The sequence below is a fragment of the Stegodyphus dumicola genome, chromosome 2, assembly GCF_044657685.1.
Source record: "Stegodyphus dumicola isolate Sdum_Otavi_A_Nest chromosome 2, ASM4465768v1".
Lineage (NCBI taxonomy): Eukaryota > Metazoa > Arthropoda > Arachnida > Araneae > Eresidae > Stegodyphus > Stegodyphus dumicola.
Window position 1 is genome coordinate 19138557 of NC_140769.1, and position 14638 is coordinate 19153194.

Genomic DNA, 14638 nt, shown 5'->3' on the forward strand with positions numbered 1-14638 from the left:
TATTTTAATGTGATAAGTTTATCGCCCATATGGAATGTGAATAAATATTTGTAATATTTTTTTTAAATTATTGTGTCAGCTTTTAATTTCTTTTCTTTTGTAGGCTGAAAATAAAAGGTCAGCTCTTGAAGAAACAAAAAATTATACAACACAGTCTCTTGCTAGTGTAGCTTACCAAATTAATACTTTGGCGTATAACTTGCTTCACATGCTTGACTTACAAACAACTCAATTGGCCGAAATGGAGTCTCAGATAAATCATATATCACAGGTAATTTAAGTAACTTGTTTGCATGTCATCTTTATATATTGCACATTGAGTGCAGACCTGGAGTTAACCATAGATATTCATATAGTAAATATTTTAGAATTACTGTAAAATATTCAGCATTTTATTCGATTAGTATGCAGATAAAAATCATGTAATATATGAATTCTGTATCAACTCAGTAATGGTAAAAACTCTTTTTCTTGATAAATAAAGTACTACTTTTGTGAAATTACTACAAATAATAATAAATTTCAGAACCTCTGTATTTCTATTAATGATAGCATCTTTTAATGGGTTCAAACCGAACAACTAATTCATAACTGTATTCTAAATCAGCATAATTAACTGCATTGGTTCTGATGTAGTTGGAAAGCATAACAATCATAAAATCATTTATTTAAAACATTTGTTATATATTATTATTTGTATTTAAAAGTTATGTATTATTATTATCTTGGATCTTATGATATCTTGGATTAGAAAATCAAATAATTTCCAATGCACTACTTCTTATTTAATCAAAGTAGATGCTTTGTCCGTTGAACAGTCAGCCAGTCCTGTGAGCCATCAACACTGATTAAGCAACATAAAAGAGATATAAAGTCTGCAAGGCATGTGCAGATACGTTTTAGTATCCAGTATGTTCAGTACATCATATTCAGTTTCAGGGAAATTCCTACAATAAGTATATGTTCTTGTGCTTTCCAGATTACTACTTGTTTCCTTAATATGACTGGTTCAGTGATGTCTCTTTTGGCATCAATTATATTTTCTTATGTCTGGATCCTGAAACAGCATATGCATTACTTAAATATACAAGATTTGTTCGCATCCAGGGTTTCCCCTCAGGTGCTCACTTTATATGAGTACGGGTGTGGCAATAACGAGGTACCCTAGCTCTTCAGGGAATCATCTTTTTAGTGATATGGGTGTCACGATCCTGGGACCCCGTGATCTATCCTCTTTTCCGTCTCCTCTCCTCTGAGCTGAAACTTTTTCTTCATTCTTTCTTCCTTGTGGTTTTTCTCTTCGGAGGTTGAGGTTCGCCACGAAAAACTGGAACAGCTCTTGTTTTCGAGTGGCAAGAAAACTGCCTACGTGTTTTGCCATATGTGGAGAACTGTGTCGCTGGAAAGGAGGGTCTTGGTAGTTGAGGGGCGAGGTACTGTCCCCAACACACTGCTTTGGCTTCTGCTTCAGCTAAACGGAAGGCACCTTAGTTGTCCTCATAGGTGTCAATCGGCTGGTCACTAGTCCTTGTGGTCAGTGGCTTGGGGATAAGCTCTCGGGAGTACCTGCTTTTGGGAAAGCTGACTGTGAGGCTTCAGTTTGCATATAGGTCTGACTATGGAGCTTCAGTTTGCGTATAGGTCGCCAACCACGGAGCCCAACAAGGGAACACAGGAATCTGTGTTCCCTTGTCGGACCCAATCTTTTCTTTCTTCAATATGGCCAACTCTCATATTTATCTATTTAAAGACTTCGAAGTAACTCAAGTCGCTCAAAGTGCTAGTTCTGAAAAATCTACTGTTAAAAAAGTACATACAGATGTAAATGCAAATAATCCTAATAATAGTCCCCATTTCCTTGTTATCTCTAGTCCATCTGGGGAGCTGCAAAAGATGTCTCCTTTTGTGACAAATAAATACATTCATTCTTGTATTGGTGAGCCCAGAAATATAAAGCATCTCCGCTCTGGAGACTTGCTTGTTGATACAAATTCAGCCACCCAGTCTGCTGTTTAAATAACTAAACTTGGACAAACGAATGTCACTGTAACAGCACATAAGACATTAAATTATTGTCACGGTGTAATCTCGAAAATTGACTTTTTGTGTGTTCCCGAAGAAGCGATCGCGTCCGAGCTGTCTAGCCAAAACGTCTGTGGTGCTAAGCAGATCAAGATGCACAACGAAGTTCGGTTGCTCGATGCAAAACACGTGATCCTGACCTTCAACTCACCTGATCTGCCTAAGAATATTAAGGACAGATACCTAAATTGTCCTGTAAGACTTTATATTCCCAACCCTATCCGATGCTTCCAATGCCAGTGCTTCGACCATTCTAAGATGTCTTATCGTGGCAGCCTCACATGTGCCTGATGCTAACACAGATTGTCCACCATTGTTTGTTGTACTCCTTGGGGTACTTAAAATTGTACCGCTGCACCTTTAATTTTTCAGATGTAGTGGTTTATCTGCTACACATTTTCTTATATTAATGGCATCAAATTCGGTGTCTTCGTTAAATAATTTTGAGTGTTTTTATGATCTTGTGGATCTTGTGAACAACTTTCATATGTCTCCATATCAGACAAAAAAAGAGTGCAGTGGGTTAACTGAATTTTTATTATGAAATACATTATAGTATGAAGTTAATCAGATTGGCTTCTGAAATTAATTATTTATTCATTGGCTAAAAGAGTTTTGTCATTTAGTGGTGTTAATAATTATTAGAGAAATTTGCTTTGAATTATACAGTTCGGAGCTAATAAAGTGCTCTGATATTAAAATTTAATAAAATTTAAAAAAATGGAATTAGTCAATTTGACAAGTGAAGCATCCATATCTTATTCTATGTTTTAGTTAAAACATTTTATGTGGTTCTTTTTTTAATACTCATTTTTATTTTATCTCCTTATAGACTGTTATGATACATAAAGAGAAAGTTGCTCGAAGGGAAATAGGAATCTTAACTACTAACAAAAACACAACACGTCAGCATAAAATACTAGCTCCTGCTAATCAAGAAAGACCTATTAAATATATAAGGAAACCTGTTGATTATACAGTATTGGATGATATTGGACATGGAGTAAAAACAACAAGTAACACTCCTCGCTCAAAGCGTACTTTAGCTCCAGTGCATCAGAATCCTCTTAATGGTAGTAGTGCAGGACCCGCTCCAACGACAAAACCTCCAACTCCTCCACAGCCAGTTCGTGCTGGAGGCAGTCTGTCTCGTGGAACCAAAGAATATAGAACACCTGCTCCTCCTATTGCACCACCACAGGTGCCCAGCAATTATGCACCAAATTATCCAATTGGTCATCCTCGATCACAAGAAATGAGAAGAGGAAGTGGATATTCTACTTTGCCTATGGTTTCCACATCTCAGGCTTCTCAACCATTGTTGCCACCACAGCCCCAAATAGGAATGGTTCATCCTATGACACATGGCCATCACACAAATACCTTAGGACCATCATCTCCAATTCCTCCACCTCCATCTCCAGATATAGGTATGAAAGAAAATATTTCAGGTGGTATTAAAAAAGCTTTTAAATGTAATTATGAAAAGGAAATAAGTTTTCAAATTCTCATTTAAATAATGTAATGATGTATTTTAACTAATAATTAAATGAAAAAAGATGCAAAACAATATTAAAAAAAAAAAAAAAAAAAAAAAAAAAAAAAAAAAAAGGTAAATTTTGTGTAGTATCATTTTTTTCTTTTCCTGTATTTTAGTTTTGGAATTTAATGTTACTTTTAAAATCCAAAATTAAATAACTCTAAAGTTACTTTTTTTAAATTAGATTTTATTTTTCTTTGATTGTCATCTATGCAATAAAAATAATTGTTTCAGTTTTTATTCCTTCAGTGGTGTGTAAAGAAATTCTATGTTTTAAGACAGTTGTAGCATTTTAACTTGTAAACAACTTTTTGTAAATGTCAGTTTTACGAATTATTATAGTTTGTTTTTTATATAGTGGTGCCTTATATGATAAATGCAAACCTGTCCCAAGATGGCATTCATCAAGCAAGAAATTGTTTTGTCTCAGTCCGGCATTACAGAGCGCTGTAGAACAAACAATTCTTGAGAATATGAAAAGAAGTTGAAAATGCAAAAATTTATTAATTTGTTATACTAATTTTAAATAATATTTGTATATACTAAGTATGCAGCCTCCACGATATTTTGAAGTTTATATGGAATTATTACATTCCCTGTGCGTGCTACCATAGTATTAGGGACAGCATGTCTAGCTAGCAATTCGAATATTCATGATTTGAATACCCCAGGGGTTTTACTAATTCCTTACAAGTCTTTGCTTTAAAAAACCCAATGTATCTGTAGTGACATCCAAAGTGGATTATGGTAGATGATAATTTGTCATACCTGAATTTCATGACCTTGGTCTCATAGCTTTTTATAATTATCATTTAAGTAGGGAAGAATATAGGGAATTATTGCATTAACTGTTGGAAGTTCTATAGTTTGAATTCCAGTGAGGGCATAGTTGGTTTTCATATTTCTTGCTCAAAATTTAATACCTCTAAGATCTGTTTAATGTCTTCTTGATATTCCACCGAGAGTGGAAAACTCAGCTCTCCTTGCCATTGTCTTGCATTTCTGTCAACTTTTTTAGAAGGTCCAAGTTTCAAGAAGTTGTTCAAAGTAATTTTCTTTTCCTGTTTGTTAGGCCATGAAGTAATCCATAACATTGTCGTTGAACAGGTATGCCACTCTGTTTACTTCAGGTTGACTGAGATGTCATCGTTTGGCAGTGATCTGGAACTCTTCTCACTTTCTCTCATATGGTCTTTGATTGTTGCTGTAAGCATGTAACTTTTTGTATTATCATCATTTTCAAAAAAACTTGTTCCCATTCACCTGGAAAAATTTGCTTGCTTACCTTAAAACTCAAGGCTTTCTTGTGTTCATATTCGACGAGGGCTTGTAACTTCATTCTTGGTATAATAATAAGAAATATGCTTACTTGCCAGCTGCCTTGGTCATTATCTTTATTTGTGCTTTTTTCCCCTTCATTTATGCTTTGCCTAAACTGAAAGTATACCATATTTAGCTGTGGTGATATTTGCTTGTTTGTAATACTAGACTTTTTTAACCCAAGTACTTATTCATTATGTGAAGCACTACTGTATTTGTAAATGTATTAATTAATAAAGTTCGCAGACAGAGTTGAAATTTGAAGTTTTTTTAATATTCATTGACTCAAATACCAGTTTAGTAGTTAATTTCAGTTTTTGGAATTCATGTGAAAAATCTGTTTGAAAGAAATTTTCACCTTGTTATCAGTCACTTTGCTAAAAATTTTAATTCGTTGACAAAAAATTCTCTACTACCCATCTATTCTCAGTAAACTTTATGAATAAATTTGTTCTTTGATAGATGGCTACTTTTCACTTCAGTAGCCTGTCTACGTAAAACTGAAGTTTTTTTTTTTTTTTTTTTTTTTTTTTTATAATTACTTTTGCTTCTTAATGCTCTATTTTGTATTACAGTAAAGTTATGCAAATAATCCGAAATCTGGTGACTATGTTTTTAACCCCTCAACAGTTATGAGATTAAACAATTCTTTCTTCCAAAATATGTGCAATATCTGTCACTCATAAATTTGTAATGTTAGGTGTGTTCGTTTGCACCCACTGTAATGTGTAACTGGAATGCGAATAGAGCTTCTTGATGACCATCAGAAAGTTAAATTGGTGAAAAGGAAAATTTATGGCATAATTTTGTTAATTGTATGCCAATTTAAAAAGATTTATTGTTTTAATTTAAAAATTTATTGATTAAGTTAATATATCTTGGAAACATGATCTGCTAAATTATTTTCACATATTACTTTCTTGGAATAAAAAATTACGAAACGAGCAAATTTAATGTTTTTATGACATAAAAAGTATATAAATTGCTAAATCTCTATGATAAAAAAATCTCATTGCTTAATTTGTCATATCTGAGCTAGTATAGGTAGAATATCTATATTGTAAATCAATTTCAATACACAGCAATTCGTGTGAAAATCTTTTGCCCCCCCCATTAAATAAAGAATTATTTTCAGGACATCATATAAAACTCAGATGATACTCTGATGTCAAGCTGAGCTTATCATATCATATTAACTTTTTTCTATTAAATCGTGTGTTAAGAAATTTCAGCAAATCATAAATTCTTTTTGGAATGATTTGTTTTATTTATGATGCTAAAGAATTGTATGTCAAGTTTACTTTTTTAAGAAAAATTTATCTATGTATGTATGCACACTGTAAAAGTAATTGTTATTGTCTAACCAGGAAATAGTAATTTAAGTTAGAATATCATGTTTATTAATTGATTCATTGAAAGCAGGTTTGCATATAATGTCTGAATTTTTTAAAATTATTTGAGTAACATGTATTATTGAATTATGTTTAATAGCATACAAATACTGCCTGTTTTTCTATGAATGCATGCATTCCAAAATTATTTGCATCACATTTCATGCATGTATTGCAATTTCATTTTGTTGCATCTTATATGGCTTCATTGTCTTGGGCTCATTTCTTTTTGCTACAGTACTGAATTCTGTAGCAAATTTTGTTTATTATGCCTTGCACATACGAATAATGGAATTACTAAAATCTCTGTTGCCTTTCGGCAAAGATGATTAATCATATTGTATTTTAAGAAATTATTTAATATCATAATAAATTGAAAAGCAGGAATTTGTATTGCTTGAAAGCATGCCATTGAGTTTAATTTTGAAAAAAAAAAAAAAAAAAAAAAATGCCTTATTGTTATTATTACATTGCATTGTGAAGTAAGAGAATAATGCTTGCTGCTATCTGTTATTTGTCTGATCTAGTGGCAGTACCTGTATATGCCAGAGAGAACTATTGTTTGCCATAAGATGACGTCATAAGTAGAAAATGATGCTCATATTCATTATACTATTGATAAAACTATAACTTAAGTGCTCGATAGTTGTAACTTGATATCTTAAACAGTTGAACTATAAACAGGTGAGCAGGTCACATGTTACAGGCTCCAGGACATAGATCAATCCTGTGTGTAATAAGTGAAGAAGTTGATAGCAATTATGGCTAGCATTTGAGGATAATAAATCAGAGTGCAATAAGCACTTCGGGTGCAGAGAAAAACCCCAAGTTAAGTCAGATACTTCTGATGAGATGTTGAATACTTGCAGCATAACTACCAAGGAAGTCAGGTGTAAGGAGCTGTGTTAGCACTATAATGACATCAGGGGCAGAAAGTTTCTGATTGGCTGAAAGTAAGGAGTTAATAAAAAATACCTCTGCATTGGCAAGTAAATTAATCTAAGTGAAGGAGCCCCACTATAAGTCTTTTTATTTACACTATCATAAAATACTCCAGTTGCATTATACTTTCATTGTTTACATTTTCAGTATACTGAAAAATTTCTTTGAAACCTTTTCCATGTATTTCACTAATATTTTAATTTTATATTTGTCGTGGTTTACACTATTTCTTATAAACTGTCTAATCGCTATTATTTGTCTCAGTGTTGAAGCACTTATAGTTTATTAAAATGGGTTTTACATGCGTAACCCTATAACAGACAAGCATAAGTAATTATGGGTTACAATATGGCCTTATACATGAATAATTTATTATCGGCAGATGAAACTGAGTTTTGGTAACTGAAACGAGGTAATTAAGCTTTAGTAGACAGGAACGTGGAGACAATATGTGTTATGTGGAGGTTCCATGTGAGTTTTTGATCAAGAATAACACCTAAGTATTTAACCTGCTTTGCCCAGGAGATGGCAGTATGATATATGGTAGCAGTCATGTTTAAATCCAGATTTCTTTCCCTGGTGAAAAGAACTGCTTTGAGCTTGTCAACATTAATAGCTATTTTCCATTTTTGAAGCCAGGACTCCAGTGAGTGGCATTGTTGTAGTTCTTGGATGACTGAACTTAGGGATAAATTTTGAGTCATAATCACTGTGTTATCAGCGTATCTGGCCAGTGTATTGTTAATGATGTGTGATATGTCATTTGCATAAATCAAAAATAGTATTGGGCCAATTACATTTCCTTAGGGACGATGCTCCCATAAATTTGATGGCGTATGGAGTAATAATTGTTACAGTGAATGACATAAAATCTATTCGTCAGATAAGAATTAATGATGTGTATAATGTATCCTGGAAATCTTATGGTGATAAGTTTGTAGAGTAACCCTTCTGGATCAGTTATGTGAAAAGGTATTTACATTGGGTTATCTTTTTTAATTCTGTTTTAGAATTCAGTATTTTAAAGAAACATGGGAATCTTAATTTTTGATTTTTCTGTGTTGAAACCTTACCATTAAAGAATTTTAATGTTTTATATATATTTATGGCCAGTTTTTGAGAAAAATTGTTAAAAATATGATTAAACTTTTCATTTTTGCATAACACATATAAGTGCATAATTTTGTTACCAATTTATGAGCCTGAAGTTTAACATTCTTCATTTTCTTATTTCAGTTATTCATAACAGGTATAAGTGTATAATATTTTTAGCAATTTACCAGCTCGATAGTTAAAAGTATTAAGAGTGTGAAATTTAATTACCTCTTGTATTAAATTGTTATAAATGCACCATGATTGCTTCATTATAATAATTTTTAATTAGAATCTATTTTATAATTGGAATAAACTGCTGGATCTGCTTTTTTTCATTCATTTGTTGACTCCAGATACTGGATACATTGCACAGAAAAAAATATATTATCATATTCATAAGTTTAGTTTTGTAATAGTATATTATACTTTGTTTTGAAGAAATGATATAAAATTTTTCATTACTTTTTCAAATAGCACCTGCTTTATTTTGTAACAATATCTAGGTTTTCAAAATATTAAAATTTTTGTTTATGTAGATAGTTTCACATTAAATGTTTGTTTATAAATGCATGGATTTTCCCTTAAATTTTATGCTTTTATTTGTTAATTTTTTTTTATTAATATTCACATTGTGCCTTGATAGTTTGTGTTACCTGTAGTAGAGCATGTATTCTGATTATTATTTTCTTTACTCAGAACTTCCTATGCATGTTTCCACAGATTTTGATCACCCAGGGAATAGTAAGTGCCTCTTATGTTATAAAATATTTTCCCTTATTTTTAAATAATGTAATAAATGCTTATTTTTCTGTTTTTTATGTTTTACTGGCTTATTTAAATAAACATTTATGATTAACAAGTGTTAAATTTGTGGTATTTATCAGGTAATAGGGTGAAACTTTTGCATGTTGGGTCATAATCTATTAAGAGATAATAGCAACTTTAATCTCAATATAGCTTCATAGCAGCAGGGGGGAATTGCTGTTTTATTAAATCCAAAATAAGTATAAAAAACAAATACTGAAATTCACAAATAAAAATATACAATTACTCGTATTCTAAGCAATTGTTATATAGGGATTCATTTCTAGTTGTAGTTGATAAAATTCTACCAAACTGAGTTCTTTCAAAAGTTGATAAACCAAACTGCTGTCAATAAAGGAATGGGTGAACCTTCAAACCAACTTCTGCTGTGCAAAGCTTTTTTCTTGTTGCTTGATCTTTCTTTGCAATTGTATAGACATTAGGTATTTTTTGGGCAGCAAGAGAGATTGAAAAATTAGCAAAGCCTTCGCTGGGAATCGAACTACGGACCTCTCAATATACGCTGAGCCACAAAGGCTGGCTAAGAAGGTGGGAAAAATACCATATATACTCCCCCTTTTAAAGGGTAACTGGAGTTTTTAGGGGCTCCAGTCACCAAATCCTGGGTGAAAAGAATCATCATCCAACACCCTTCTAGTTCGGACTCCATTGTAGAGATGTTAGGTATTTTTTGGAAGCAAGAGAGATTGAAAAATTATCAACACTTTTGCTGGAAATCGAACAGCGAACCTCTCAATACGTGCTGAACGTGCAGACCATGAAGGCTTGCTAAGAAGGCGGGAGAAATACCTTATACAGTACCATTTTGAAGTATCAGTTATAGAAAACAGGGTTTTGTGATTTTTGAACAAATTCTTTCCACATGGATGATTTCTGTGTCTTGAAAGAATTTATCAGAGGCTGTTTATCATTTAGAATTGCCAAACTGTGTAATCTGTTGTAAATCTTAAAATAATAATTTATTTACAATGTTAGTTTTGACTCTTAAGCCATTAACTGTGTTAAGGATACTCTTACACAAAATAATCACATTTACTTTTTCACAGCTGTAACTGTTTATTGATAACTTCAAACTGAGTTCACACAGCGGTTCTCAGCCATTCTCTTCATCTCATCTCTGCCACTCTTCGCTTGAGGGTTAAAAGTTAACATATACACAATGTAAAACAATATCTCTTATACACTTAATATATAACAATTTTCATTCAGGCGTAGGTAAAACACAGATTTTGGAAATACATCTTTTGAATACACCTGCTTTAGTTTTAATTTTAACAACCCGAATTTTTTTTATCATCACCATAATACACATCAATTATTCAACCTACAACCCATTTGTGAGAAGTTGCATTATCCTCTACCAATAACACTAAGTCTCCTATGTGAATATTATCTTTTTCAAATCTCCATTTATTTCGTTGTTGCATTTCATTTAAGTAACTATGGTGCCATTTTTTCCAAATCAACTGCATGATTCTTGTTATTCTCTGCCATTTCTCAAGTTGATTTTCATTTAAATTGGTTAAATCAGGCTCAATAATTGAATCTATTGATCTATTTATCAAAAAATGCACAGGAGTTAAAACTCCAAAATCATCTTCGTTAGCTGTTAATGGCCACAGAGGTCTTGAATTTAAAACTCCCTCAATCTGTAGGATTACGGTTAAAAACTCCTCATACATTAAATTTGTGCTGCCTACAACTCTTTTAAAATGGTATTTAAATGACTTAATTGCAGCTTTCCAAAGGCCTCCGAAATTGGGTGCCCCGGGTGGTATGAATTTCCATTCAATATTCTCGGCAGATAAATAATTAGCTAAAGTTTCATTTGGGATTTTAATTAAGTTATGAAGTCTTTCTATTTCTTTGTTGGCACCAGTGAAATTTGTGGCATTGTCCGAATATGATTTTGTGCATATTCCCTTACGAGATATAAATATCTTTAATGCAGCTATAAAGGCTTCGGAAGTTAGATCCATCACCATTTTGATATGCACTGCCTTTGACACAAAACATACAAATATGCAAACGTAAATTTAATGTAAAATTCCTTTTCTTTGGTTACGATATCTTATAAAAAAATGGACCACAGAAATCAATTCCACTACAATTAAAAGGATAATCTGGTACAACTCTGTCTGAAGGGAGATTTTCCATTATTTGTTTACACACAACTGGTTTGTTTTTAAAACATACAATACAATCATGTGCAACTTTACAACAAATAGAACGACCATTTAATGGCCAGAACTTTTCGCACACGTGACTCGATAATGCGGTTGCACCAACATGCAAAAATCTTTGTGACAATGTTCAATAACTAAAAAAGTAAATTTGTGAACTTAAGGTAATATTGCCAGATATTTAGCAAAATAAGTAAGATTTTTCTTACCTAAACGGCCTCCTACTGAGAACTAAATCAGAATCCATGAAAGGATTCAGATTCTTTAACTTACTTTTATGTAAGACAGTTCCGTGTTTTATTAATTGGCGGATGTCTTCGCCAAAGCATTCACTTTGTGTTACACTTATCAGGAACAATTCTGCTTTGTTTATTTCCTGTACACTAATTGGTCCTGACAATCTGTCTAAGCGCTTTTTCAAATTATTCATGAACCTGAAAATATAAATAACAACACGTAAAATAGTTATATAATTATTACTCAATTTAAGTAAATTATGTAAAAAATTATTCACAGTCACATTCAACACTGGTAAAGTGACCTTAGAGTCCTTATGATAGGGATTTTGAGTTTGGCACTGAAATCCTCACTTTTAGCCGAGATAGTTACTGTCCGTGTTTGATAGTCACTGTCCAACAGAAATGCTGGACCACACAACCAAAATTTATGATGCATTAGCTTATCAGGATCTACATCCCGTGATAGGAGATCCGCAGGATTCTGATCTGATGCTACATGATGCAACTGTTGAACTGTTCTTGAATTTTGGCCACTCTATGCTGAACAAACGTCTTAAGGTCCTTTTCTATCCATGTGAGAACTATCATTGAATCTGTCCATAAGTAGACTTGAGTAACTAATGTCAAGGCAATAAGGACATTTTTCACCAACTTTGATAATAAGACAGCTGCACATAGCTCAAGCCTGGGAATCATTAGACTTTTAAGAGGAGCAACTCTTGATTTACTCGAGATTAATTTTACCAATGTTCTCCCAGAAGAATTGATGGACTTGCTATAAACTGCTGCTCCGAAACAACCTTCAGAAGGGTCTGCAAAACCATGAATCTCAACTGTTTTAGCTTGATCAATCACTATACGTCTGTCAATATCGATATTGTTTATGCTCTCTAGTGTAACCAGAAATTGATGCCATTCCTGATTTTCAGCAGTAGTCTGTCACTCCAGTCAATTTTAAGACGCCACAGCTTCTGCATGAAAATCTTTGCTTTGGCTATAACTGGACCAAGAATAACCAAAGGATCAAATATTCTGGCAATCGACGATAACACACATCTCTTAGTATATGATACACTAGGCTCTACTTTAACTCTGAAGGAAAAGCAATCCTTTATTAAATTCCATGACATGCCCAAGGTTTTCGTTTCATTTGGATCGAAGAAATTGTATACTTCCCGGTTTAGAGAAAGTTCCGAATGATTAGCGCATCTTTTATGCAACTGCATGCCTGCTCTTTGAAAAATCAATATAAGCTGCTGTTGTAACTCCTTATCCTCTTTTAACGTCGGAGCTCCGCATAACACACCATCCATATAGAAATTTTCACATAACATAGGTGCTGCCAGTGGAAAATTACTCTCTTCGTCTAATGAAAGCTGTTTTAGTGTCCTCATTGCTAAGAATGGAGCACTGACCTCATACGGAACTTGTGCAATTAGTGCAATGACTCTATACCGAACGGTTACCAGTTCATAGGTCTTTACTGCCTTATTAGCGCTATCACTCCATAGGATTCTTTGAAGGTTGTGTTGACTTTCATCTATCAAAATCATCCTATACATTTTTTTCACATCGGCTGTTAAGGCATATACGTGAATTCAAAATCTGATCATTATCGAAAATAAATCTTTTTGTATAACTCCACTGTTATACTGGAGAGAGTTGAGTGAAATACCGTTAGTTGTTAAACTTGAACAATTAAACACAACTCTTAATTTAGTACTAGTTTTTTTATGGTTTATATATTCCATTATGTCTTGCATAATATGCCACTTCAGGCTCTTTCTCTTCTTTAACTTCCTTCATATGTCCTAGTTGAATATACTCATGGATGAAGTCACGATATAGAGAGAGATAATTTGGATCTCTTGACAAGCGAGTGCACAGCGATCTGAGTTTTTTAAGAGCAATGTCCCTAGACTGACCTAAATACGAAGGATCATCTTTAAGGGGCATTTTTACCATGTATCTACCTTCCTCATTTCTACGGTGCGTTCGCACAAAATGTTCCTCACATATAGAATTTTCTTTACTTTTGCTTAATTCTAAATCTACATTTTCAATTCTCCCAAACCCTTTCAATGTTTTATTTAAATTCTCCCAAACCCTTTCAATGTTTTATTTAAATTCTCTTCGCGTATCAATCCGCAGTGTATCTTAGACTCATTTCCCTGATCTACACTTCTACTGGCGACATAGCTAAACACTGTATTTTGTAAAAGCAATTTTGAATTTTATGTATAAATCTGTCCTGGTCTCAATAATTCATAGAATATCTCTGCACCTAACAACATATCAATGTTCCCTGGAATGTTAAAACTGTAATCAGCTAATGGTACTAAGTCTGAAACCTCAATATTTACATTAACCTTTTAACTGTCATGCCCGAGTTAATCTCAGGCACAGCACTGGTGTTCGAAAATGTCACGCCCGAGTATTACTCGGGGTAATTTTTTTTTTTTTTTTTTTTTGAGTGCATCGTGTTGTTATACCCGAATATATATCGGGAGACGTTTATTTTGGCTTCATTTCTTTGTCAAACCCAACAGTATCTCGGGAAAAGTTAATGTGCGCTCAATTCAATAGATGACGGCACTTTACTGAAGATTTCAAAGGTCAGAGGTTATAAGTTCTTTGGTTCAAAGTGCACGGGATCTTTTTGTTGTAAAATGGCGTCCAGTTCTTTGAAATGTTATATAGATGATTTAGATTCTTCAACCGAAGATGAAAGATGTGTGTCTGATGTGCAGTATTCATGATATTTCCATGGTCAGCCTAAAAAAAAAAAAAAAAAAAAAAAATTAAAAAATGAAGATATACTCAAGCCGAAGATTGTTTCTGACTACAGTCTAACTATGGGTGGTGTAGATCGCTGTGATTAGGAAATATCCTTTTATCCAAAAATCCGAAAACGTCAGAAAAAATATTATAAAAAGATATTTTTACATTTACTTGACAAGGTACTTTGGAACTCATATTTACTCTATAAAAATGTATTTGGGAAACGTATTACATTTTTAG

At 32.9% G+C, this 14638-nt stretch overlaps 1 protein-coding gene across 4 annotated transcripts in view; it reads left to right on the forward strand.

Moving 5' to 3' along the window:
- Abi (tyrosine kinase Abl) overlaps positions 1-14638 on the forward strand; it is a 45814-nt gene that overhangs the window by 23398 nt on the left and 7778 nt on the right. For 3 of the 4 annotated variants that reach the window (XM_035370401.2, XM_035370400.2, XM_035370404.2), the window contains 3 exons: positions 104-271; positions 2915-3512; positions 9067-9111. In XM_035370401.2, coding sequence (XP_035226292.1) covers positions 104-271; positions 2915-3512; positions 9067-9111 — 811 coding nt within the window. The remainder of the gene's footprint in view (positions 1-103; positions 272-2914; positions 3513-9066; positions 9112-14638) is intronic. The other variant, XM_035370403.1, reaches the window with a different exon arrangement.